At 48.1% G+C, this 26,819-nt stretch overlaps 1 protein-coding gene across 1 annotated transcript in view; it reads left to right on the forward strand.

Annotated features, from left to right (window-relative positions):
* The window catches only part of GRID2 (glutamate ionotropic receptor delta type subunit 2), a 474,774-nt gene extending 454,575 nt beyond the window's left edge, over positions 1–20,199 (forward strand). The window contains exons 13-14 of the mRNA XM_068171063.1: positions 14,364–14,604; positions 19,415–20,199. Coding sequence (XP_068027164.1) covers positions 14,364–14,604; positions 19,415–19,837 — 664 coding nt within the window. The 3' untranslated portion in view covers positions 19,838–20,199. The remainder of the gene's footprint in view (positions 1–14,363; positions 14,605–19,414) is intronic.
* Positions 20,200–26,819: the final 6,620 nt, after the last annotated feature.

A 26,819-nucleotide genomic window follows, 5' to 3' on the forward strand; every position in this document is an offset into this window, starting at 1 on the left:
GTTTTAAACCATCAGTCTGGAAATGAAGCTCATGATCCCTCCTTAAAATCTTCTCCTCTTTATGTTGTTTCTAATTTATGCTTCTAAGTGTTTGCTGTTGGATGGACTTGTTGGGCACTCCAGTATGAAACACAGGGCATAAGAGGGGTGTTAGGTTGACAGGGCCTACAAGAAAGCTGGGGAGGGACTTTTTAGGGTGTCAGGGAGTGATAGGACTGGGGGGAATGGAGCAAAACTAGAACTGGGGAGATTCAGATTGGATGTGAAGAAGAAGTTCTTCCCTGTGAAGGTGGTGAGAGACTGGCACAGGTTGCCCAGGGAGGTGGTGGTGGCCTTCCAGGATCTGAAGGGGGCTACAAGAAAGCTGGGGAGGGAGTGATAGGACTGGGGGATGGAGCAAAACTAGAAATGGTTAGATCCAAATTGGATGTTAGGGAGAAATTCTTCCCCATGAGGGTGGTGACAGCCTGGCACAGGTTGCCCAGGGAGGTGGTGGCAGCCTCATCCCTGGAGGTTTTTGCAGCCAGGCTGGCTGTGGCTGTGAGCAACCTGCTGTAGTGTGAGGTGTCCCTGCCCATGGCAGGGGGCTTGGAACTGGCTGATCCTTGAGGTCCCTTCCAACCCTGACAATTCTATGACTCTATGATTCTGACTCTTGGGAAATTGCAGCCTTCCCAGGCAGATGCCTTTATTAATGAGCCCTGCTGCAGCTTACCTGGGTTGAATGGCACTGGGTGCTTATCCAGGCACTTCTTCATGATGTGGATAGCTCACGTAGGGAGATCCTGTGAGCAAACACCTGATCCTGGGAGCAAACACCTGATCTTGTGAGCAAACACCTTGCTGCCTCAAGCCCTGATTCTTATCATGCAAAGTAAGGTGCAGCCCCTCAGGACACACACACAGAGCGGTGGAAGGTGGGCAATAAACCATCAATGATTAAGTTCTGTAACACAACCCCCCTCAGGAGCCAGCAGAGTTTCTATGACAGGCTTCTCCTCCTCTCTGTAATGCTGGTAGGCCTGCAAGGGCACGGGAAGATGCTCTGTCTTCCAAATGTCATGGAACTCTCCAGCTGGCAGAAAACCTGCATGTACAGGGGCACAGGGCTGGCACACTGGTGTGTTGTTGAAGGTGGTTGCTAAGTCTGGTGAAGAAGGGCAGCTAGACCTACAAGCTTATCTCCTCATACACAGCATCAGTGAGGTCGTGAATGGTATCAGCAATGCGTCGCCTTGGTTAGGGCTGCGCATGGACTGTGTGCAGCACAGCAGTCAGGCAGCTTCTCTGCTTGCAAAGCTCTACTACTGTATCATCCTGTCCCTCACTGGATGAGGGAAAGGCTATGGATAGTGTCTACCCAGACTTCCAAAAATGCCTTTGACACCATTCCCCACAGAAGTCTCCTGGTCAAACTGGCTGCTGGTGGCTTGGCTGAGCAATGCTCTGCTGGATAAAGAACTGGCTGGAGGAAAAGGCCCAAAGAGTGGTGGTCAGTGGAGTTAAACCCAGCTAGCAGCTGGTCACAAGTGGTGCTCCTCAGGGCTCAGTGCTGGGACCAATTCTGTTGAACAGCTTTATTGATGACCTTGATGAGGACACAGAGTGTGCCAGCAGTGAGTTTGCAGATGACACCAAGTGAGGTGGCGGTGTTGATCTGCAGCAGGCAACGCTCCAGGCTTGGGGATGTGTGGCTGGAAAGCTGCTGGCAGAAAGGGACCTGGGGGTGCTGATGGACAAGCAGCTGAAGAGGAGCCAGCAGTGTGCCCAGGGGGCCAAGAAAGCCAAAGGCATCCTGGCTGGGATCAGCAATGCTGTGGCCAGCAGCAGGAGGGAGGGGATTGTCCCCTGGGACTCAGCTCTGCTGAGGCCACACCTTGAGTATCGTGTCCAGTTTTGGGCAGCTCAACACAAGAGAGATGTGGAGGTGCTGGAGCCAGGGCAGAGGAGGGCAAGGAAGCTGGGAAGGGCCTGGAGAATAAATCTGATGAAGAGCAACTGAAGGAGCTGGGGATGGTTAGTGTGAAACAGAGGAGGCTGAGGGGAGACCTCATTGCTGTCTACAACTACCTGAAAGGACCTTGTGGAGAGGCTGCTGCTGGTCTCTTCTCACAGGTCATTAGTGACAGAACAAGAGGGAATGGCCTCAAGCTGTGACTGGGTAGGTTTAAACTGGAGAGTAGGAAGAATTTTATCATGGCAAGAGTGGTCAGGGATTGGAATGTGCTGCCCAGGGAGGTGGTGGAGTCCCCAAGCCTGGCTGTGTTTCAAGGTGGTTTGGATGTGGTGCCTGGGGCTATGGTTTAGAGGTGACCCTTGTAGAGTAGGGTTCTGGGTTGGACTTGGTGAACCTGAGGGTCTGTTCCGACCTGAATGTTTCTGTGCTTCTGTGATTCTACACCTACAAGAGATGAAAATGTTGAGCTGCTCATCAAGGTAGAGAAATTTGTCATCTCATATGTCTCTGATGAAGGTTTACCTGGTGCACCTTGGAGGGCAAGGCCGGCAGAGCCAGCCCCAGGGCAGCTGAGGTTCCTTCTCTGGGCAGCAGTTCCAGGGGCACACATCTGATGCAGATCTATTTGGAACTCGTGTCAAGAGCGTGGTCTGACACATTGTTTAGCCTGAAGAGCAGGCACAGCATTTCTCATAGTGCAAGATTTGGTGTCATTGGCTTATGTAACCACTACACAAATGTCAAGCAGGCAAGTGCCACCTCGGCTTCTTACTTTAAAAATGAGCTGTTCTAGGCTGTCATTTAGCAGGACTTAAGGCAACTCATGTGTCTTCCACTGCTCAAGACGTGGATGTTGGTAGTTTGTGTAAGACTGAGGCTGTGCCCTGCCTGCAGCATGATTCCAGACAGAGATGATCATTTCCAGATGCTTACATTAAAATGAAAGATCTTTTCCTGAACTCAATAACCCAAATATCACAGTGTGCTTAAGGATGATGCTGACATTTTCGAAGCCCACCCAAGGTATTCCCTTTCTGACTGCAGATATGCTCTGGGTCTCTGTGGGCCTTTCTGTCCTTCCCTTTTCAGCTCTCTTGTGTCTTTTCTCTTTGGCTTGCTTTCCTTCTGCCTGTTATCAATTCATTGGAGTCCAACTTTGATATTAGCAAAGACCATTTTGTCATAGCTGTAATGAGTGCTTCACTTTGAAAGGTAGCATAAAGGAGACTTAGAGGGGACCTTATCACAAAGGAGACTTACAGGGGACTTTATCACTCTCTACAACTACTTTAAAGGAAGTTGTCAGGTGGGGGTCAGGCTCTGCTCCCAGGCAACTTGTGACAGGACAAGAGGGCATGGCCTGAAGCTGCACCAAGGGAGAGTTAGGTTGTATATTAGGAAGCACTTCCTCACAGAGGGGCTGATTAGGCACTGGGGTGTGCTGCCCAGGGAGGTGGAGTTGCATCTCTGGAGGTGTTTAAGAAAAGCTTGGATGTGGCACTTGGTGTCATGGTTTAGCTGTAGTGTGAGGTGTCCCTGGCCATGGCAGGGGGGTTGGGACTGGCTGAGCCTTGAGGTCCCTTCCAACCCTGACAATTCTATGGTTCTATGATTAGAGTGAGTTGTGTCTAGAAGCAGTGTATGCCATGATAGTGGTGGGACTGAATCTGCAGTCACAGAGGAGTCTGGATTGGCCTCAGGAGGTCTCCAGAACAGCCTTCTGCTTGAAGCCTGCTGTTATGTCACGTTACTCTGGACCTTACCCAGTAGCAGTACCTGGGCAGCCAGCACCAGACAAGAGGACACAGTCTCAAGCTGTGCCAGGGGAAGTTTAGGCTGCATGTTAGGAAGAAATTCTTCCCAGCAAGAGAGACTGGCCACTGGAATGTGCTGCCCGGGGAGGTGGTGGAGTCCCCATCACTGGAGGTGTTTATAACCAGACTGGATGAGGCACTTGGTGCCATGGTGTTAGGTCATAGGCTGGGCTTGATGATCTCAGAGCCTCAATAAATCTGGGATTCTGTAAAGGTATAGAATAGATGAATATTCAAGTTCACTAACCACCACAACTCTTAAGATTAACTGTATCAGTGATTTGTTTCCTCATGCAATTGCTGCTTAGCTAAAGGTGAAGCTTGCAAATTCATTCAGTGCTAGGTCAGGTTCAGTGAATTCCTGGTTTATGTGGCCCTTCTCATAGGGCATCAGCAGATGGTCTAAACAGATCAGTTAAAATTACTCCTTGAGATCTAATTAGGAAAAGTGTTCCTTGAAACAAAAGGCAAATGTTTCAGTATTTCATTTAGAATCACAGAATTGTCAGGGTTGGAAGGGACCTCAAGGCTCAGCCAGTTCCAAGCCCCCTGCCATGGGCAGGGACACCTCACACTACAGCAGGTTGCTCACAGCCACATCCAGCCTGGCTGCAAAACCCTCCAGGCATGAGGCTGCCACCACCTCCCTGGGCAACCTGTGCCAGTCTCTCACCACCCTCATGGGGAACAACTTCTTCCTGACATCCAATCTCAATCTACCCATTTCTAGTCTTGCTCCATTCCCCCCAGTCCTATCACTCCCTGACACCCTCAAAAGTCCCTCCCCAGCTTTGGTGTTTTATTCATGAAAACCTCTGGTGTTTGTGCTCAAAGCACTCTGAGAGGGAGCTGGGTTAAAGAGTAGCTGACCCAAAAGAAGTGTCCATTTGCACAGCACTCTTAGAAACACACAGAATGAAAAAGAATAAAGAACAGAACAAAGCAAACCACTAGGAAAGCCAAACTGGAATTGTTTGCTTTTTCTGGCTAAGCAGGAGAGCAGTTCTTTGCTTCTGGCTTGTTAATCACACGGCTTCCCAGGCAGGGGTCAACTGACAAGGGACACAGGAGGAGCTGTTTGGTCAGGTGAGATTCTGGGGAGAAGGTATCTAAGGACAATAAATGTGGAGAATAAATCTGATGAGGACCAACTTAAGGATCAGGGGATGGTTAGTTTGGAAAAGAGGAGGCTGAGGGAGACCTCATTGCTGTCTACAACTACCTGAAAGGACCTTGTGGAGAGGCTGCTGCTGGTCTCTTCTCACAAATTAGTGATGGAACAAGAGGGAATGGCCTCAAGCTGCCACTGGGTAGGTTTGGACTGGACATCAGGAAGAATTTTTTCCCATCAAGAGTGGTCAGGGATTCATTGTGCCCCTGTGCTCAGCACTGGTTAGGCCACACCTTGAGTCCTGTGTCCAGTTCTGGGCCCCTCAGTTTAGGAAGGACATCGATACACTTGAAGGTGTCCAGAGAAGGGCAACAAGGCTGGGGAGGGGTCTGGAGCACAGCCCTGTGAGGAGAGGCTGAGGGAGCTGGGGTTGCTTAGCCTGGAGAAGAGGAGGCTCAGGGGTGACCTCATTGCTCTCTCCAACTCCCTGAAGGGAGGTTGTAGCCAGGAAGGGGTTGGTCTCTTCTCTCAAGCAACCAGCACCAGAACAAGAGGACACAGTCTCAAGCTGCACCAGGGGAAGTTGAGGCTGGAGGTGAGGAGAAAGTTCTTCCCTGAGAGAGTTCTTAGCCATTGGGATGTGCTGCCCAGGGAGGTGGTGGAGTTATCATCCCTGGAGGTGTTCAAGAGGGGATTGGATGTGGCACTTAGTGCCATGGTCTAGTCATAAGGTCTGTGGTGACAGGTTGGACTCGATGATCTTTGAGGTCTCTTCCAACCTTAGTGATACTGTGATACCGGAATGTGCTGCCCAGGGAGGTGGTGGAGTCCCCAAGCCTGGCTGTGTTTCAAGGTGGTTTGGATGTGGTGCTTGGGGCTCTGGTTTAGGGGTGACCCTTGTAGAGTGGGGTCCATGGTTGGACTTGGTGACCCTGAGGGTCTTTTCCAACCTGCATGTTTCTGTGATTCTGTGAGAATGATGTGGTGACCAAAAGGATGTGTTCCAAGCTTTCAGATTTTGGCTCATCCAGGTGTCCTGTACCGATCCCTTACTCTCCTGAGCAGCTTCCTAACAGGCCATGGCTGCGATATGATGCAAGTGTGATTTGTGGGGCAGCTGGGGAGTGACAGTGTTTGTTGTCTCTGGGGATAGCATCAAAGGCTAGACTTTGGGCATTAATGCTGAAGGCCCCAAGTATAAGGTTAATATAATGCAAAGTCCCCAGGTCCCAGTGAGAGAGGGAGGTGCTGTTGTGGGGGTGTGGAAGGCACAGCCCCATTGAAGCACACAAACAGCTTTTCTTAAAAAAAATAATGATAAAATACCAACAAAAATTATCTCCTTTTTCTCCTACTTTTGAATCTGGGCACGCATTGCAGGTCCTGGGTGCAGCAGCCTGATCCTGGAGACTACACCAGAGTAGCACCCCATGATCTCCTCTTCTTTGTCAGCGCTGGTGAAGTTATCCCTCTGAATAACATGTTCACAGGACCACAGGACCACAGTATCCCTGTATATTAGAGGTCAGAAGGGACCTCCAGAGATCATCCAGTCCAAGCCCCCTGCCAGAGCAGCATCACTTAGGGCAGTCTGCACAGGAATGCATCCAGGTGGGGTTGGAAAGGCTCCACAGAAGGAGACTCCACAACCTCTCTGGGCAGCCTGCTCCAGGGCTCTGCCACCCTCACTCTAAAGAAGTTTCTCTTCATGCTGAGATGAAACCTTCTCTGGTCAAGTTTGTCTCCATTGTTCCTTGGCTTACTGCTGTGCAGCACCCAAAAGAGCTTGGCCCACTCCACTTGCCCCCCAGCCCTCAGACATTGATCAGATCCCCTCTCAGCCTTCTCTTCTCCAGACTAAACAGCCCCAGGGCTCTCAGTCTCTCTTCATAGGGGAGATGCTCAAGTCCCCTAAGCATCCTCCTGGCTCTCCCTTGGACTCTCTCCAGCAGGTCTCTGTCTCTCTGGAACTGGAGAGCCCAGAACTGGACACAGGATTGCAGCTGTGGTCTGAGCAGGGCAGAGCAGAGGGGGAGCAGAAACTCTCCAGACCTGTCTACAATTATCTGAAAGGACCTTGTGGAGAGGTTGGTGCTGGTCTCATCTCACAGATAATTAATGATAGAACAGGAGGGAACAAGCTGCAGCAGGGGAGGTTTAGACTGGACAATAAGAAGAGTTTTTCCCATCAAGAGTGGTCAGGGATTGGAATGTGCTGCCCAGGGAGGCAGTGGAGTCCCCAAGCCTGGATGTGTTTCAAGGTGGTTTGGATGTGGTGCTTGGGGCTCTGGTTTAGGGGTGACCCTTGCAGAGTAGGGCTCTGGGTTGGACTTGGTGATCCTGAGGGTCTGTTCCATCCTGAATGTTTCCGTGGTTCTGTGATTCTGCGAAGAGGCATTGCTGGAAGGAGAGCGTTCAGTGCATTGTTGCCATTCAGAGCACTAAGTTAATGCCTTATTATTTAAGTCGTTTATTCAGTTTGAAAGATCGAATCTCCCACTGATGGCAGCGCCGGCTCCCCGGCGGGTAGCCTGCGGGGCGTGCGCGGGGGCGCCCGGCGGGGGCGGCGCGGAGCAGACATTTCTGTGGCAGCAGCGCCACCGTGTGGCACCTTCCTGCAGCAGCGCTCCCCTGGGCGGCGCGCCGGCGGGGAACCGCCCTGCCTCGCCTTGCTTGTCGTAGGTGTGGTGGGTTGAAAGTTCCACACACACCCCGCCCTCCAACATAAAATTGCTCAGTGAGAAAGGAAATGAAGCTGTATTTACAAGCAAAACTGCACTCTAAACTATTTAATGCAATGACTGTGGACAAATATGTACAATGAAGATGTACACATCCACGTGCCGGGTTCAACACTTTGGTCACAGCAACCCCAGGCAGTGCTGCAGGCTGGGGTCAGAGTGGCTGAGAGCAGCCAGGCAGAGAGGGGCCTGGGGGTAGTGGTAGACAGCAGCTGAACATGAGCCTGCAGTGTGCACAGGTGGCCAAGAAGGCCAAGGGCATCCTGGCCTGCATCAGGAACAGTGTGGCCAGCAGGAGCAGGGAAGTCATTGTGCCCTGTGCTCAGCACTGGTTAGGCCACACCTTGAGTCCTGTGTCCAGTTCTGGGCCCCTCAGTTTAGGAAAGATGTTGAGTTGTTGGAAGGTGTCCAGAGAAGGGCAACAAAGCTGGGGAGGGGTCTGGAGCACAGCCCTGTGAGGAGAGGCTGAGGGAGCTGGGGTTGCTTAGCCTGGAGAAGAGGAGGCTCAGGGGAGACCTTCTTGCTCTCTCCAACTCCCTGAAGGGAGGTTGTAGCCAGGTGGGGGTTGGTCTGTTCTCCCAGGCACCCAGCACCAGAACAAGAGGACACAGTCTCAAGCTGTGCCAGGGGAAGTTTAGACTCAAGGTTAGGAAGAAATTCTTCCCAGATAGTGTAATTGGCCATTGGGATGTGCTGCCCAGGGAGGTGGTGGAGTCACCATCCCTGGAGGTGTTCACAAAAGCTTGGATGTGGCACTTGGAGCCATGGTTTAGTTGTCAGGAGGTGTTAGGTAGTAGGTGCATGATAGGTAGGTTAGGTATTAGGTTGGACTTGTTGATCTCTGAGGTCTTTTCCAACCTGGTTGATTCTGTGACTCTGTGACTCTTTCATGTCAGCTATCTGTCCAATGGCAATATTTAGACCTTACCTGATTTGTTTACCTGTGATTTGTTTACATTTCTACCACTTGCCTTTCGAGACACGTGGCAAGTTTTCCAGGCACAGCCTAAAACAAGCACTATAGGAATTCACTGGAAGTATGATTTGTCTTTACTGAAAATGTGCTGCAAAGACAGGGAATGTTTCTTAACTAGCAACAAGCTGGTACTGTTGAACCTTTTTACTGTGTTAACTGCTATTTTGCTTCCCCAAACAGGTGAATTCAGGAACAAAGTGTTTACTGAATCTAACAGAAGTGGGATCTCTGTTTTATTTTCTCTGTATTAGGCTAATGTAGTCATCTACTCACACTCTTATGACTGCTCTTGATATGTATTTTATCTCCTAACATGCTTATGACTGCAGTTTGGCAACACTCCATTGAAAGCTTTCTTAGAATCATGGAATTGTCAGGGTTGGAAGGGACCTCAAGGATCAGACAGTTCCAACCCCCCTGCCATGGCCAGGGACACCTCACACTACAGCAGGTTGCTCACAGCCACATCCAGCCTGGCTGCAAAAACCTCCAGGGGTGAGGCTGCCACCACCTCCCTGGGCAACCTGTGCCAGGCTCTCACCACCCTCATGGGGAACAACTTCTTCCCAACAGCCAATCTCAATCTACCCATTTCTAGTTTTGCTCCATTCCCCCCCAGTCCTATCACTCCCTGACACCCTCAAAAGTCCCTCCCCAGCTTTCTTGGAGCCCCCTTCAGATACTGGAAGGCCACAATTAGGTCACCTGGGAGCCTTCTCTTCTCCAGACTGAACAGCCCCAACTCTCTCAGTCTGTCTCCATAGCAGAGCAGCTCCAGCCCTCTGCTCATCCTCGTGGCCCCTCTCTGGACACCTTCCAGCACCTCCAGATCCTTCCTCTAATAGAGGCTCCAGAACTGGACACAGAGCTCCAGCTGTGGTCTCAGCAGAGTGGAGCAGAGGGGCAGAATCCCCTCCCTGGCCCTGCTGGCCACACTTCTCTTGCTGCAGCCCAAGCTCTGCTTGGCTCTCTGTGCTGCAAGTGCTCACTGCTGGCTCCTGTTGAGCTTCTCCTCCCCCAGCACCCCCAAGGCCTTTCCTTCCATTTCTCCATTCCATTTCTCAAGCTTTTCCATGTAATGACACATTTATTATCCCTGCTTTCTGCTCCTTTTTTCTGTGTTTCCCTTTAAATAATTGAACTTATCCATTACACCCACAAAGAAAATTGCCAATAATTAGCAGGAGTGCAATTAAGAATAAATCACTGCTGAGGAGCAAGCTAAAGTTCAGAGTCTTTATGCAGATGCCTATTGTGGAAAGGATGTCTCATGTAATCAGGAATTACACTGACAAGGGAAGAATCATTTAATTAATGAGAATAGAGACATCATTTGGATGGCTTGTTCTGGTGCTGTCTGAATAGAAGAGGGAAGATAGCCCTCCCGGCTCAGGGATTAGAGCTGCTGCTGGAAGAAGTGCAGCCCCACAGTGCTGTTCTCTTATGCCTTGTCTAGAGAGTACAGTAATCCCTAAATATAAAAACACCTATGCCAAAGGTTTGGATCAGGCACCAAAGTTTAGTCTTCTGTTACTTCTGTTGCAAAAGGATTCTGTTTATGCTCACTGTCTGCTGCTCCTGATAACCTGACAGGAATATTTAACCCCAGATATTCATGCAAGTCCTAAAGCAGGATGCTAAGGCAGCCCTGAAGAAAAGGCCTTGGGGATGCTGGAGGAGGAGAAGCTCAACAGGAGCCAGCAGTGAGCACTTGCAGCCCAGAGAGCCAAGCAGAGCCTGGGCTGCAGCAAGAGAAGTGTGGCCAGCAGGGCCAGGGAGGGGATTCTCCCCCTCTGCTCCACTCTGCTGAGACCACAGCTGGAGCTCTGTGTCCGGTTCTGGAGCCTCTATTAGAGGAAGGATCTGGAGGTGCTGGAAGGTGTCCAGAGAAGGACCACGAGGAGGAGCAGAGGGCTGGAGCTGCTCTGCTGTGGAGACAGACTGAGAGAATTAGGATTGCTCAGTCTGGAGAAGTGAAGGCTCTGAGGAGACCTTCTTGTGGCCTTCCAGGATCTGAAGGGGGCTCCAAGAAAGCTGAGGAGGGACTTTTGAGGGTGTCAGGGAGGGATAGGACTGGGGGGGATGGAGCAAAACTAGAAATGGGTAGATTGAAATTGGCTGTGAGGAAGAAGTTGCTCCCCATGAGGGTGGTGAGAGCCTGGCACAGGTTGCCCAGGGAGGTGGTGGCAGCCTCATGCCTGGAGGTTTTTGCAGCCAGGCTGGATGTGGCTGTGAGCAACCTGCTGTAGTGTGAGGTGTCCCTGCCCATGGCAGGGGGGTTGGAACTGTCTGAGCCTTGAGGTCCCTTCCAACCCTGACAATTCTATGGTTCTATGATTAGGGTTAGTTGTGTCTAGAAGTAGTGTATGCCATGGTAGTGGTGGGACTGAATCTGCAGTCACAGAGGAGTCTGGATTGGCCTCAGGAAGTCTCCAGAACAGCCTTCTGCTTGAGGCCTGCTGTTATGTCATGTTACTCTGGACCTTACCCAGTACCAGTACCTGGGCAGCCAGCACCAGACAAGAGGACACAGTCTCAAGCTGTGCCAGGGGAGGTTTAGGCTGCATGTTAGGAAGAAATGGTTCCCAGCAAGAGAGATTGGCCACTGGAATGTGCTGCCCAGGGAGGTGGTGGAGTCCCCATCACTGGAGGTGTTTAAAACCAGACCGGATGAGGCACTTGGTGCCATGGTTTAGTTGATTAGATGGTGTTGGGTGATAGGTTGGACTCAATGATCTTGAAGGTCTCTCCCAACCTGGTTACTTCTAGTCTAGTCTAGTCTAGTCTAGTCTAGTCTAGTCTAGTCTAGTCTAGTCTACTCATTTAAGTCCTAAAGCAGGCTGCTAAGGCATCAAGAACTAGGGTGAGTTATGTCTAGATGAAATGTATGCCATGATAGTGTTGGGACTGAATTTGTAGTCACAGAAGAGACTGGAAAGGACCTCAGGAGGTCTCCAACCCTCCTCTTGAAGCCTGCAGTTAGGTCAGGTTAGTCTGGGTGGGCCTTACCCAGTGGGCAGAGATGCAGCAAGTTCTCTGTCAGTCTGTGACCTCTCCAATCTCCTTTTATCTAGTTGTAATTGCTTGTGTTCCAGTTTGTCCCAGTCACATCTCTTCCTGTCACCAAATCTGGCTCCAGCTTCTTTGCATGTTCCCAACATGCAGCACTGAGAGCAGCCCTGTGTGAGATCCTTGTGCCTCCAAAGCTTTTCTGAACATGGATGTCTCATAACAGCTGTTCTGTCTTGTTAACCCACCACATGTCTCTTGCAACATAACAGGGAGTCCTCCTGTCCTTGGCTAGCCCTGCCCCTCCAGGAACCTTTGGGATGGGGCTTCCCTGAGTTTGCACTGGGCTTGGAACAACTCAAAGCATACCCCAGGCAACTCTGACCTTGTCCTGGTGGACTTTCTTCTATATACTGCCCATAGGCACCACACAGAATTTGTCCCAGGTCTTCAAAACACCAAGCTGTGTGAACAAGGTGATTCTGGCATCTCAAAAGCCACATGTATCACCTCTAGTCTGTTCCTCACAGGTACTGTTCCCTCTGGTAGAGCACAGAGAGGGACAGTTACCCTCTGAACAGGTCAGGAGTTAAGCCATGGGACATACTCCTAGGTGGGAAACAGAAACTCACTCCAGAGCTGTGCTGAGATTTAAGCCACTGATGTGAAGATGGTAATTCTTTCTGTGTCTTGGAAAATTGAGTGTCTTCATTGATGTGCCTGCCTGTTCAAGTGGCCTTAGAGGTTGAATGACCTCTGTATAGAGCAGTATTGCCCTGTACTTTCAAGGTGCATTCAAAGGCCCTTTCATAATGTTGTATTTTGGCCTCATTTCTGGGCCCCTCACTACAAGAGGGACATTGATGGGCTGAAGAGTGTCCAGAGGAGGGCAACAAGGCTGGAGAAGGACCTGGAACACCTGGGCTGTGAGGAGGGAACTGGGAGTGTTCAGGCTGGAGAAGAGGAGGCTAAGGGGAGACCTCACTGCTCTCTACAGGTCCCTGAAGGGAGGTTGGAGTGAGGAGGGGACAGCCTCTGCTCCTTGGTGGCAAGGGACAGGAGCAGAGGAAATGGTTTCAAAGTGCAGCAGGAAAGGTTCAGGCTGGATGCTAGGAAATATTTATTCCCAGAGAGGGCTCTCAGCCATTGGAATGTTCTGCCCAGGGCAGTGCTGGAGTCACCATCCCTGGAGGTGTTGAAGCAGTGTGTGGCGCTGGTGCTTAGGGACACAGAATCATAGGATCAATAAGGGTAGAAAAGACTTCAGAGATCATCAAGTCCAACCTGTCACCCAAGACCTCCTGACAACTAAACCATGGCTCCAAGTGCCACATCCAATCCCTTTTTGAACCCCTCCAGGGATGGTGACTCCACCACCTCCCTGGGCAGCACATCCCAATGGCCAACAACTCTCTCTGTGAAGAACTTTCTCCTCACCTCCAGCCTAAACTTCCCCTGGCACAGCTTGAGACTGTGTCCTCTCGTTCTGGTGCTGGTTACCTGGGAGAAATGACCAGCCCCCACCTGGCTACAACCTCCCTTCAGGTAGTTGCAGAGAGCAAGAAGGTCTCCCCTGAGCCTCCTCTTCTCCAGGCTAAGCAACCCCAGCTCCCTCAGCCTCTCCTCATAGGGCTATGCTCGAGGCCTCTCCCCAGCCTCATTGCCCTTCTCTGGTTTAGTGTTGAGCCTTGACTGCTGGGTGGAAGGTTGGACTGGATGAGCTTGGAGGTCTTGGAACAGGTTGCCCAGGGAGGTGGTGGAAGCCTCATCCCTGGAGGTTTAGAAGGCTCTGAGCAACCTGCTGTAGTGTGAGGTGTCCCTGCCCATGGCAGGGAGGTTGGAACTGGCTGATCCTTGAGCTCCCTTCCCACCCTGACAATTGCATGATTCACATCAAGCAAAGCATATTTGTTAAGGATGTTAAAAGACAGACAGAGAGCCTTGTTTCTGCTCTGGCTGGAGTGGAGCACAGATAACCATACAGTCAGCCCCACAGAATTTAGAATGTAGAATAAACCAGGTTGGAAGAGACCTTCAAGATCATCGTGTCCAACCCATCATCCAACACCACCTGAGCCTCCTCTTCTCCAGGCTAAGCAGCCCCAGCTCCCTCAGCTTCTCCTCACAGGGCTGTGCTCCAGGCCCCTCCCCAGCCTCATTGCCCTTCTTTGGACACCTTGCAGCATCTCAACATCTCTCCTAAATTGAGGGGCCCAAAACTGGACACAGGACTCGAGGTGTGGCCTAACCAGTGCAGTGTACAGGGGCAGAATGACCTCCCTGCTCCTGCTGGCCACACTGTTCCTGATGCAGGCCAGGATGCCATTGGCCCTCCTGGCTGCCTGGGCACACTGCTGGCTCATGTTCAGCCTACCATCGACCAGCACCCCCAGGTCCCTCTCTGCCTGGCTGCTCTCAGCCACTCTGACCCCAGCCTGTAGCACTGCATGGGGTTGTTGTGGCCAATGTGCAGAACCTGGCACTTGGATGTGTTCAATCTCCTGCCCTTGGACTCTGCCCATCTGTCCAGCCTGTCCAGGTCCCTCTGCAGAGCCTCTCTACCCTCTAACAGATCAACTCCTGCCCCATATTCAAGCTTTCATTTCTGACTAAATCAGCCTGTCTGGATTTGTTACCTGCTTAGCTTTCCAGGACACGTGGGAAGGCTGCAAGCAGCTGGCTTACATCCTCACACCCCCCAGGTGCCACCTCCACTGCTCCCCTGTAACCCTTGACTCTGTGCTCTCCCTTCAAGGATTCTGGAGCTGCAGCAGAACGGCGACATGGACGTGCTGAAGCATAAGTGGTGGCCAAAGAACGGTCAGTGTGACCTTTACTCGTCTGTGGATACCAAACAGAAAGGAGGTGCCCTGGACATAAAAAGCTTTGCAGGTGTTTTCTGCATCCTCGCTGCTGGGATTGTCCTGTCCTGCTTGATTGCAATGTTGGAAACCTGGTGGAATAAAAGGAAAGGCTCCCGGGTTCCATCGAAAGAGGTATTGGACCCTCCGTTTCTCTCGGGGAATTTCCATGCACCCTAAAGATTGCTGCCTTGGCTTCCTGGCCTTACAGAGTGTGGGGAATCAAATTCAGAAACATTTCCTTGCTGGTTTTGTTGTGGTTTTGGTGTGGTTTCTTTTTAAGGTAAATGTTGTTCCTCCAAAACCTTTTTAAGCTCTGCTTTCCAGAAAGGCTTGAATGGGAAACCATAAAAATCCATGGATGGTCTCTGAATCCCCAGGAAAGCACCAGGGTTACTCACAGAGTGCTACATCAATGTTTAGTTAATTATTCCCACTGAGGAGGGCTAATTCTCACCATTAAGTTCAAAGGTTTCTTGGCTTCTTGGGGGAAAAAAACCATAATAGATGTGTCTATACATTTCCCTTTAGCTCAGTGGCTGAGCCTTTCAAAACAGATTTGCAAAGCTCAGCCCTTTTTAATCAGCACTTAGCTTTCTCACTGAGCTTGTCCCCATTTTCAAAGCCATTAACCTCTTGAGACTTCCATGAACTTCAGCACTCTGAAGTCCAGGGAAGCAAGAGCTCTGTTAGGGTTTTTCAGACAGATTCAGAGCAGACTCATTTCTGAAATCTACTGCAGCCCTGTTCCATGAAATCTCAGATGGACACCCCGGGGACATATTTTGTTTGGCACCAGAGATGAGTTTGCTTCTGCAGGTGTACGTGCAGTGCTCTCCTCTTGGTGACAATCTGTCCCTTTACCAGCCACATGTGGTCCTACAACAAATTTCCTACCTTCATAATGAAGTCTTTAAGAGAATGTACTTGGCAGCAATGGCCAAAGCTGAGCCTAGATATGAGCTTTAACGCAGTGGTGTAACTTTTCTCTCTGTGTGGCTTTAGACACATCTCTGTGTAGCCTGTGGAGTATTGCTCTTCATTTGTGCGCAGTAGTCTCACGTCTGCAGCTTCTCCATTCTGCTTATTCCTGCTGGTCTGATGCTGTGTAATCAGGCAGGATTAATTACACTACCTAATTAGACAGCACTGATGCTGGAATACGTCTAAACTTTTCTTGCCTGTTTTAATTCCCAAGCTTGCTTTTTGTTTGCTTGTTCAAGGTCCAGACCAGACCATTCTTAAAAGAAACAAAAATACCCCCCAAAAAAAAACTCTCAAAAACCTGGATTTCTCAGGAATGGAAACCACATGGTTTAGTGTTGACCCTTCAGTGTTGGATCACAGGACGTCAGGGGTTGGAAGGGACCCAAAGAACTCATCGAGTCCAACCCCCCTGCCAGAGCAGGACCATACAATCTAGCTCAGGTCACAGAGGAACACATCCAGATGGGCCTTGAAAGTCTCCAGAGAAGGAGACTCCACAACCTCTCTGAGCAGCCTGTTCCAGGGCTCTGGGACCCTCACAGTGAAGAAGTTGCTCCTCATGTTGAGGTAGAACCTTCTGTGATGCAGCTTACATCCATTGTCCTATCCCAGGGAGCAAGTGAGCAGAGCCTGTCGCCTGCTTCCTGACCCCCAGCCCACAGATATTGATAAACATTTATTAAATCCCCTCTCAGTCTTCTCTTCTCCAGACTACACAGCCCCAGGTCCCTCAGCCTCTCCTCACCAGGCGGTGCTGCAGTCCCCTAATCATCCTCGTAGGTCGAAGGTTGGGCTGGATGATCTTTGAGGTCTCTTCCAACCAAATGTTTTCTGTGATTCCCTTTCACAACTGGGAAAGAAAAAGGCAAACCCAAACTTAACAAAACTGAAATTCGTTAGCTTGTTCTTTACCCAAACTTTCAGAACTTCCTATTTGTCTGCTGCAAAACATGCAATAAATAACAAAAGAGAAATAAATAACTCAACAAAGGCTTGGCTATTTTATATAACCATAAAATCTCCTATTTACAGTTTCAAATGCAGAGAAATCCCAGCGCATCCTTCCCACCAATGTTACCATTTGGCCTCCTCGCTCTTTGCCACATGGTCATTAGCCTGAAGCGCTTAAAAATTGCACCTTGACACTAAACTGAAAAGCTTGGCTCAAAACCAAGTTTAACGTGGGCATATGTGCTGGATGTCCCCACTCTCCTGGATGTTGGGGGGAGGGGGGGAGGGGGGTGGTGGTGATGTCATTCAGCAAAGCAATACATCTGAACTAACTTTCTTAAAATTCATTTTAGCTTCCATGAAATCCATTGGCTCTTCCAGGCCACTAGTCCAGAGTCGGGGGTCAGATTGGGCCAGTTTGTGGTCAGCAAGCCAACCCCTTTTTTTCCTGGTGGCTGCCATCTTGTGTTCCAGAATGCAAGCATTTATACTGAAAGCAAAACAAAACAAACCAAAACCAAAACCCAAAACCCACACATAAAATGGTCTCATGGTTGAGAAGATAACTTTTTGGTCACGTACCAGAAGTAACTCGTTCAGTGATGTCTGCCTGAGTCTGCAGACAGCCTTAAGCGGTAGCTCTGAGAGGAGTGTGAACCACCCCCCAGTAATCTCAATGGGATGTTGACTCTGAAGCCTGATGATAATTTAAGTGTGAAAACTGCTGACTATTTCACTACTGATCACACAAGAGAGAAGAGGAAGGAACATGTTATGGAGATGTGCACAATCGTACTGTGAGTGGGTCTCGTTTTGGTGTATCAGTTGGGTGGAGATGGGGGTGTGGGCTGAGCATGGGAGCATCTCACCACCAACCTACTTTTCACTGGTCTGTGACCCGAGCCCCAAATGCATCCCTGTAAGAGAAGAGGAATACTTGGAGTATAGAGGCTCAGAAGGGATTAAATTCCCAGTCTTCCTAAATTGGCATTTTTAAACTGCAAGCTGTTTGGCTGTCTTTCAAAGTTTAAAGCTAAAATCCAAACCCAAAACCCAACCCAAACCCAAGACCACAAACAACAAACAAAAAAAAGTTATTATTGATATTAACATTGGTAATATCAATATTATTGTTAATATTAATAGTGTTATTAATATTAATAACATAATACGCTATTATGATATTCTAGTAAGAAACCAACCAAACAAGCAAAAACCCAAAGCCAAAAAACACCCCACCAAAAACCAGGACAAGGGCCGTCCCTCAGAGCCACAGTCATGCCTTGCATGTTCTAACAGAGCCTCTGTGTATTTTGCTAGCTTCTAATGCGGCTCCAGTCCTTCTGCGTCGCAGCACAGCAGCTCCAAAGCTGCGAGGAGAGAGCGCCTGGTGAATGCGTTTGGTTTTGGTGTCACCTGTGTGGTTCCAACGTGCACCCCTGTCTATGTCCACCCCTGAGCAAACCGTAGGCAGAAAGCCAAGCCCAAGAAATGAGCACTGCGGGTTTTGTGCCACCAAAGCCTCTGTGGTCGCTGACCATCCAGTCCCAGGGAGATGCCTGATGCCCCATTCCCTGATCCTGTTCCCTCAGCTTGTCTCCTTTTACCTCAGAGGGTAAAATCCTGGAGGGCAGCTGGCCTCTCAGGTTCCTTCCAGCTGAGGATCTGTGTTCAGCATGATACCAGTGCAAATGTTCAGTGATCCATTTGCTAAGTAGATGAACTACTGTGGTTTGTTCCAGTTGTGGACTTTTCCAGAGTACTTAACCTCATTCCTAGACAAAGGAGGGATCTCAAGCCCATTCGGTATTCTAGGAGTTTTGCCATTGATTCAGGGAGCAGCTCTGGATCAAGCCAGACATAGAATTGCAGTGATCAAGGCTGGAAGTCATCAGTGCACATCTTTTGGCTGCCTAATTATACTCTCTGAGGTCCTAGAGTGTGAGAGCTTTCTAGTGGCCTGGAAGAGCCAGTAGATTTCACAGAGATTAAGGTAAATTTGAAGGTTAGTTGAACTCAACTTTTGTTCTAAATGAGCTGTGGTTCCTAGGCTGAGGGGATGCCCCTGCACCTGTACACACAATGCTGCTGTGATTTAAGCTTTGCAGTTCAGTAGGAACATGTATGCCCAATACAGGTGATGATTGTCTCACCCAGGGCTTTCTCCTTCTATGACTTGTGTGCATTTAAACTCTCAAGTGTAACAAACAGAGCCGTTTCACTGAGCTCCTTGGCAGGAGAGATTTAAGAAGGGACAGAGGTAACAGGAGGGATGATAAATGATAATAAATACCCCAGGTTACCTGCTCTTCTCACCCAGAAAAGCCCAATTCCATCAGAATCAATGGAATTGCTCCTTTGGAAGGAAGGGGAGAGCTACTGCCTCTTCAGATTGCCTGGTGCACTTTCTGGGTGATGTCCGTGAGTCACCAGTGCTTGGGGGTGTTTTGTCTGGAAGCTTTGCTACACTGTGGTTTATATTCTGAAGGCAAAGAGCAACCTGAGATGGTTCTAGCTCTTCCTTAAGCCCTTCCACGAAGATGAGTGCTGACAAAGACAGCAACCTGTTCCCTTAGAACCTCCTCCCATGTTGACTCCCAAATTTAGCCCCTACTGGGGAGCTGACAAACAGGCATCATCCCAGGCACCTGAGATTATGCTTTGCTTTCACGGCACAAACTTTACTGCAATTCAGCTGCTGCTAGTCCCTCCCACCCACCTAGCTCCAAGCCTGCCTTTTTCTGATGGAATCCTACCAGCAGCACTTGGAGTCGTTTTGATTGGATTCGGGGTTTGAAGGTAGCTGTTGTGTGTTCGCTTCGGCTTGGCTTAGCCCACTCAGCTTCAGGCAGTGGGGGCGTCCGCCGGTGACGTTCGGAGATGCCAGCAGCCAGCCAGTAGTTAATTGTGTGTTGTGCTTCCCGAGCGGTCCTGATCAGGCTGCGAAGCTTCAGCCCGGCACAGATGGTGATGGTGAGCGGTGCCTCTTGTTTTTCTCCTTCCCCAGGACGACAAAGAGATCGACCTCGAGCACCTCCACCGGCGCGTGAACAGCCTCTGCACAGACGACGACAGTCCCCATAAACAGTTCTCCACCTCGTCCATTGACTTGACCCCGCTGGACATTGACACTTTACCCACACGCCAGGCACTGGAGCAAATCAGTGACTTCAGAAACACTCACATCACCACCACCACCTTCATACCCGAGCAGATCCAGACTCTGAGCCGCACGCTGTCTGCTAAAGCCGCTTCGGGTTTCTCCTTCGGCAGCGTGCCCGAGCACCGAACTGGCCCTTTCAGGCACAGGGCCCCCAATGGGGGCTTCTTCAGGAGCCCCATCAAAACAATGTCCTCCATCCCTTACCAACCAACTCCTTCTCTGGGGCTCAATATCGGTAGCGACCCAGACCGAGGCACCTCAATCTGAGCATCAGACCAAGTTTCTTCACTGTTTCTTTTCTAGGACTCCTTCTGCAAGGAGCAGCTGTAATGTTGTGGGACTAACATGGATGTAACCTTTCCTTCTTTGCTTGGGGTTTTCTTTTCCTTTTGTTTTTTCTTTTCCTTTTTTCTTTGCTTTTCCTTTTGATTTTTACTTTTCCTTTTAATTTTTACTTTTCCTTTTTTTTCTTACTTTTCCTTTCTTTTGCTTTCCCTTTTTCTTTTGCTTTTTTTTTTGTTTTTATCTTTGCTTTTCCTTTTCTTTTTGCTTTTCCTTTTTTTCCTTTCCCTTATTTTTTACTTTTCCTTTTTTTTTTTGCTTTTCCTTTTTTTTCCTTTCCCTTATGTTTTCACTCTCCCTTATTTTTTTTTCTTTCCCTTATTTTATACTTTTCTTGATTTTCCCTTTCCTTCATTTTTGCTTTTCTGTTGGTTTTTTTTTTCCTTTCCCTTATTTTTTGGTTTCTCCTTTTATTTTGCTTTTCCCTTTTTTTTTTGCCTTTCCTTTTTTTTCTCTTTGCTGTTTTTTTTCTTTCCCTCATTTTTATTCTTTCCCTCATTTTTTTCCTTTCCCTCATTTTTTTCTTTCCCTTATTTTTTTGCTTCTCCTTTTTTCTTGCTTCTCCTTTTTTCTTGCTTTTCCCTTTTTTTGCCTTTCCCTTTTTTTATTTTCCTTTTTTCTTTTCCTTTTCTTTTTCCTTTTCCTTTTTTTCTTTTCCTTTTCTTTTTACTTTTCCTTTTTTCTTTTCCTTTTCTTTTTACTTTTCCTTTTTTCTTTTCCTTTTCATATTTCCTTTTCTTTTTTTCCTTTTCCTTTTTCTTTTTATGTGTTTGTTTTGAAGGGTTTATTAAATTTCTTTGGAAGTTATTTTCTGTTTGGTTTTTTTTACGGGGGGGGGAGGGGAGTTTCCCCCCCCTTCCCTTTTTCTTTCTTTTTCTTTTTCAATTTAAGTTAAGAAATAGGATTGTTAGTAACAACTCTTCCTCTTCCTCCACTGCTTTCTCAGTCTGGTCTCCCCTTATTCTCTTTACTACTCAAATCCCTTATCCTTTGGTTCCTCACTATGGTAGGTTTTGGTTACTTTAGGCTTTTCATATAATTTAAGTATAGGAAGCGTGCAGCGATTCATGCATAGAAAAACCCTGAGGATTACTTTACAGGAAGGCATTTGCTCCTCTTCCTCCCCTTCTCCAACTTCATTTTTTAAACTATAACTATAATTGCAATAACTTCAATCCTTTTTCACGTATTCTGCTGCATCCAGTCAAGAGCTCCGCTGCTGTGTGTCCTTTCAACTGTGGACCAAAGGCAAACCATGCAGTCTGAAAAAAATGGGGGGAAAGGGAAAGACATGAAGATGAAAGTATGAAAATATGAAAATGAACATAAAACAATAAAAATGAAAAATGAAAATTAAAATGAAAATGGAAATGAAAAACTAAAATGAAAATGAAAGTGAAAATGAAAATGAAAATGAAAATGAAAGTGAAACATGAAAATTAAAATGAAAATTAAAATGAAATGAGAATGAAAATGAAAATAAAAAATGAAAAAGGCAAAAAAAATAGAAAGAAAAAATAGAAAAGAAAAAGAAAAAAGAGGAGAAGACAAAAATGAGAAATAAAAATAATCATTCTTTTTTAAATCATATAGGACAAGGCAATCAAATTAATTTAGAGCACCATTCAGGCCCCATGAGAGAAGAATGCAGTTTTGCAGGTTTACAAAAAGCCATGACTATGCCAGTAAAGACTACAGTTCAATCTACTTTTGCACTGCAACAGTGCACATATGACCTGTATGTGATTGTACAGCGTTAAAAGGGGTTTGGTTTTTCCTTCTCTTATGTACAGCAAACCTGTATCATACGGCAGAAGCCTCCGTTGTGTTCAATGACTTTAGTATCTCGTCCATACATCTATACATATATACAGGCAGGTATGTATATATATATACATGTATATACAGCTAGGAAAGGGCAGCCCTTGCTATTGCCATTCATTTAACAAAGCTTGAGTCAAACCGTGGTGTATGCAGGAGGGATGTACAGTGCCAGGGGGTCTCTTTTCACTGGGAAAAGGCAGGTGGCTTTCACGTTGCTCTGACTTGCCATCCTTTACCAACGGAGCAGATTTTGTACTTTTTTTATCACTAGGACATCCTGGGGGCGGGTTTGAGGTTTGTACCTAGGTGTAAACTCCTTGGGTTAGGTTTTTGCCTTGGCTGTTGGGCATCCCATAAGGCTAACCTTGATAAACTTTATTTTCCAATGCTTAGGCAAACGGAGCTCTCTCTTAGCTATACCACCTCCAGGAACAACTAATATAGCTCTGGGGAGGTTGAAACGTACAGCAGAGGTTCAGGAATGGTTTCCCACATTGGTAGAGTTGGTGGAGGGAGGGAAAGGTGAAGGGGTACAAAAAAAAAGGAGAAAAGGAGAAATAAAAGGAGAAAAAGGGGAAAAAAGGAGAAAGGGGGGAAAAAAGAAAAGGAGAAAAGGAGGGGGGGAAAGGAGAAAAGGAGGGGAGAAAGCCCTCAAGAAATACAGATGTGGCCTTAATTACGACGGTGTGTTGTGGTAAGGAAAAAGACTATTATGAACAGGCACTCATTTTAACCCTTTATGTGTTAAGTTAGAGTTAGAGAAGCTATTGTATATTTATGGTTTATTTTTTTTGGTTGTTCATTAGTGCCAACTGCATAGAGCAAGAGAAAGAACAGCAGTGAGAGCAAAACCAGTGCCCACTTCGGCACCAGCTTTTTTAAAGCAGCCCTGTCGCCTGGTAGAAACATAGGAAGAGCTTTCAATCTGTAATCCTTAAAACTAGGAAAACAAAACCAAACAAAACAAAAAGACAAAAAAAAACATTAATTATAAAAGGCAATTAAGTAGGAAGCAAGCAGTTTATCCTGTGAATTTCTTTGGTTTGGTTTGGTTTGGGGTTTTAATGCAACCACGCACTTACTTTAACCTAACTCGTTTCTTTGGCTAGGATTAATAGGACTCAGCCTGTGTGATTTGCTTTAGGGGTAAATTTAAAAGGTATTATTCTTCAGATCTATTCTGTTTTTGATGCTAATTCTGTTCTGGGGGAGCATCTTGTACTGTCACTGGTTTTTGTACTAAATCTTCAAATATTGTCTACTGTGTAAGGCAGAAGAACAAGAAGAAGAAGAAGAAGAAGAACAATTCTTATCGTGCAAAAGGCCATTTTGTTTCCAGGGTAGCAAGTGTCTGAAAAAAAATAATAAAGCATGCACAGCTTGCTTCCCCCTTGTAACATTCATGGACTCATGCACACTTCTGAGTAAAAATACACAATAATTTAAAAGAAAACTGATTTACTTTCCAAGAAGCTATGTAGGGCCATACCTGATGTTGCAGTGATTTTAGCTATTACAGACAACCAACCGACGGCGTGTTAACCGTGTACAGTATTTCAAATAGGCCTATTTTGATGTGTTGCCTATTATACAGATACACAAACCACTTTTTGGAGGCCTCAGTTACAAGTGGCAGAGCTTTCTGTGTATAATTTGTCTAAATAATTTGTCTAATAAAATTGTTTTCTAAACTTGCGTTTTTTGCCCCCCTGGAAGTGCTGAGTGCTGTGGGATTTGGGGCCTGTGGCAAAGGGTGGCCTCCCGTGGATGGTTTCACAGGCTCACAGGGTGTTAAGGGTTGGAAGGGACCTCTGGAGATCACTGATTCAAACCCCCCTGCCAGAGCAGGACCTTAGAATCCAGCACAGGTCACATAGGAACACATCCAGATGGGGCATGAAAGGCTCCAGAGAAGGAGACTCCACAACCTCTCTGGGCAGCCTGCTCCAGTGCTCTGGCACTCTCACAGTGAGGACATTCCTCCTCAAGTTGAGGTGGAACCTCCTGTGCTGTAGTTTATATCCATTGCCCCTTGTCCTATCACAGGGTGCAAATGAGCAGATCCTGTCCCATCCCTCCTGACCCCCAGCCCTCAGGTATTGATAGACATTGATCAGATCCCTCTCAGACTTCCCCTCTCCAGACTAAACAGCCCCAGGGCTCTCATCCTCTCCTCACCAGGCAGTGCTGCAGTCCCTTCAGCATCCTTGCAGCCCTCTGTTGGACTCTCTCCAGCAGATCCCTGTCCCTCTTGAACTGCGGAGCCCAGAGCTGGATGCAATATTGCAGGTGAGGTCTCACCAGGGCAGAGCAGAGGGGAAGTAGAACCTCCCTGGCTCTGCTGGCCACACTCCTCTGAATGCCCCCCAGGATCCCATTGGCCTTTTTGGCCACCAGGGCACATTGCTGTCCCATGCAGAACTTGTCCACCAGAGCTCCCAGGTCGTTCTCCCCCAGAGCTGCCACACCATTACTGAAGAGTCTTTAACCCATGGAGATGGGATGAGCTCATGAGGCTGCCGTGAGCCCACTCAGTGTACAGCATCCATGGAAATCATCAGGATTTACAACTTTTATCAACAGGCTTAGCTTTCAGAAAATGCACAAGGATGACATTTTGGAGAAGGATTTTAGACCTCATTGCATTTTGCAACTTCCCTTTATTGTAACCTGTGGAACATATCATGGCCCTTCTGGTGTGTGCTAGCCTGGCCTAATATCATAGAATCACAGAATTGTCAGGGTTGGAAGGGACCTCAAGGATCAGCCAGTTTCAACCCCCCTGCCATGGGCAGGGACACCTCACACTACAGCAGGTTGCTCACAGCCACATCCAGCCTGGCTGCAAACACTTCCAGGCATGAGGCTTCCACCATCTCCCTGGGCAACCTGTGCCAGGCTCTCACCACCCTCAATGATCATGGTCATTATTTCTATAGAATAACATTCTGCCATCTGTGTTTATACAGGACTTAGTCTGCCCTGATACTGGACATGCACTGCCTTTAGATCTGACAAAAGTTTAAGTGTGAGAGACTTTAGGTCCTTCTCAGTGCTAAAGGGTCATTAACACACTGAACTCAATGGCCTGGTCATTAGTAAGTGGTGCAAAAGGCACAGCAATAACAACACAATGGTTACATTTGCAGTTTGTCTGCTGGCCTTGTACATTCAGTCTGCTTCATTCACTTAAATACTTTTTGACCTCTTACAATTTTTTTCTATTAAGCTTACAGAATACAGAATTCACCAGGCTGGAAAATACCTTTGAGATCATTCAGTCCAACCTATCACCCAACACCACCTAATCAACTAAACCATGCACCAAGTGCCTCATCCAGGCTCTTCCTAAACACCTCCAGTGATGGTGACTCCACCACCTCCCTGGGCAGCACATTCCAATGGCCAATCTCTCTTTCTGGGAAGAATTTCTTCCTAACATCCAGCCTGAACCTCCGCTGGCACAGCTTGAGGCTGTGTTCTCTTGTTCTGGTGCTAGGTGCCTGGGAGAAGAGACCAACCCCCACCTGGCTACAGCCTCCCTTCAGGGAGTTGGAGACAGCAAGAAGGTCTCCCCTGAGCCTCCTCTTCTCCAGCAACCCCAGCTCCCTCAGCCTCTCCTCACAGGGCTGTGCTCCAGACCCCTCCCCAGCTTTCTTGCCCTTCTCTGGACACTTTCCAGCATCTCAACCTCCTTCCTAAACTGATGGGCCCAGAACTGGACACAGGACTCAAGGTGTGGCCTAACCAGTGCCGAGCACAGGGCACAATGACTTCCCTGCTCCTGCTGGCCACACTCTTCCTGTTGCAGGCCAGGATGCCCTTGGCCTTCTTGGCCACCTGACCACCTGAGCTTACCAGGCATTGAAGGGATTTCATTTAATAGTTTCAGAAATGCCTTGGAAGGTGTTATGGTCTGGAGCTGGTAGCTTAATTATAAACAAGAACAGGAAAATTCCAGAGTAGAAAAACAGTACAAGGTAAATTAAATTGGCCATTGGATACAAGCCACCTCAGAAGGCATCCTCAATTCATTGCTGTGTTGATAATAACTAACTAAATAAATATGAATTCAGAAAACACAAAAATCTCAAGGAAGTCAGATTATTGAAAGCATCTTGAGGGTAACATTCAGAGGTGCCTATGCAGGAATACTGGTGCTCATCCACCAGCAGGCACTAAATGCCTAGCAACAGGATGCTGGAAGCTTTTATAATCAGGCTTCTTTCACTACTTCATAACAATCATCCAAAATACAAGCTCTGCTTATTGTCCTTCAGGTTAGAGCCAGGGCAAAGTGAGGCACTGGACCCAACACGCCCTTATGGCTTCAAACTAGAGCAGAGCAGATTGAGATTGGATGTTAGGAACAAGTTCTTTACTATGAGGGTGGTGGAACACTGGAAGAGGTTGCCCAGGGAGGTGGTTCAGGCTCCTTCCCTGGAGATATTGAAGGTGAGGCTGGACAAGGCCCTGGGCAGCCTGATCTAGTTGGGGATGTCCCTGCTGACTGCAGAGAGGTTGGACTGGATGAGCTTTGGTGGTCCCTTCCAGCCTGGACCATTCTATGATTCTATCATTCTGCACACTGTAGTGTGTCTAGCACGAGTCCACTCAGCCACAAAGGCTCCTGATGATCAGGGTCCTAGGCTGTTCTTGATCTGTAAAGCCCAGATCATGACCTCTCAAAAAGTGCTGAGCTGCTGGTACCACGAACCACTCACTTTAACATAGGTATTGTCCCTGTCACACTTAGAGAGGTGATACCTCTCTAGGGCTAGGCAGTTCTACAGACTGCCTGTAACAGGCTACATTAGGGTGAATCACAGAAGCACAGAAACATTCAGGTTGGAAAAGACCCTCAGGATCACCAAGTCTAACACAGAATCCTACTCTGCAAGGGTCACCCCTAAACCATGGCCCCAGGCACCACATCCAAACCACCTTAAAATACATCCAGGCTAGGGGACTCGACCCCCTCCCTGGACAGCACATTCCAATCCCTGACCACTCTTGCTGGCAAAAAAATTCTTCCTGATGTCCAGTGAGGAACCCTGTATGACACTTCTCCCTTTCTTATATG

The sequence above is a fragment of the Melanerpes formicivorus genome, unplaced genomic scaffold (genome assembly GCF_026170545.1).
Source record: "Melanerpes formicivorus ecotype bairdi unplaced genomic scaffold, bMelFor1.0.p_v2 SCAF_4, whole genome shotgun sequence".
In the NCBI taxonomy this organism is placed as follows: domain Eukaryota; kingdom Metazoa; phylum Chordata; class Aves; order Piciformes; family Picidae; genus Melanerpes; species Melanerpes formicivorus.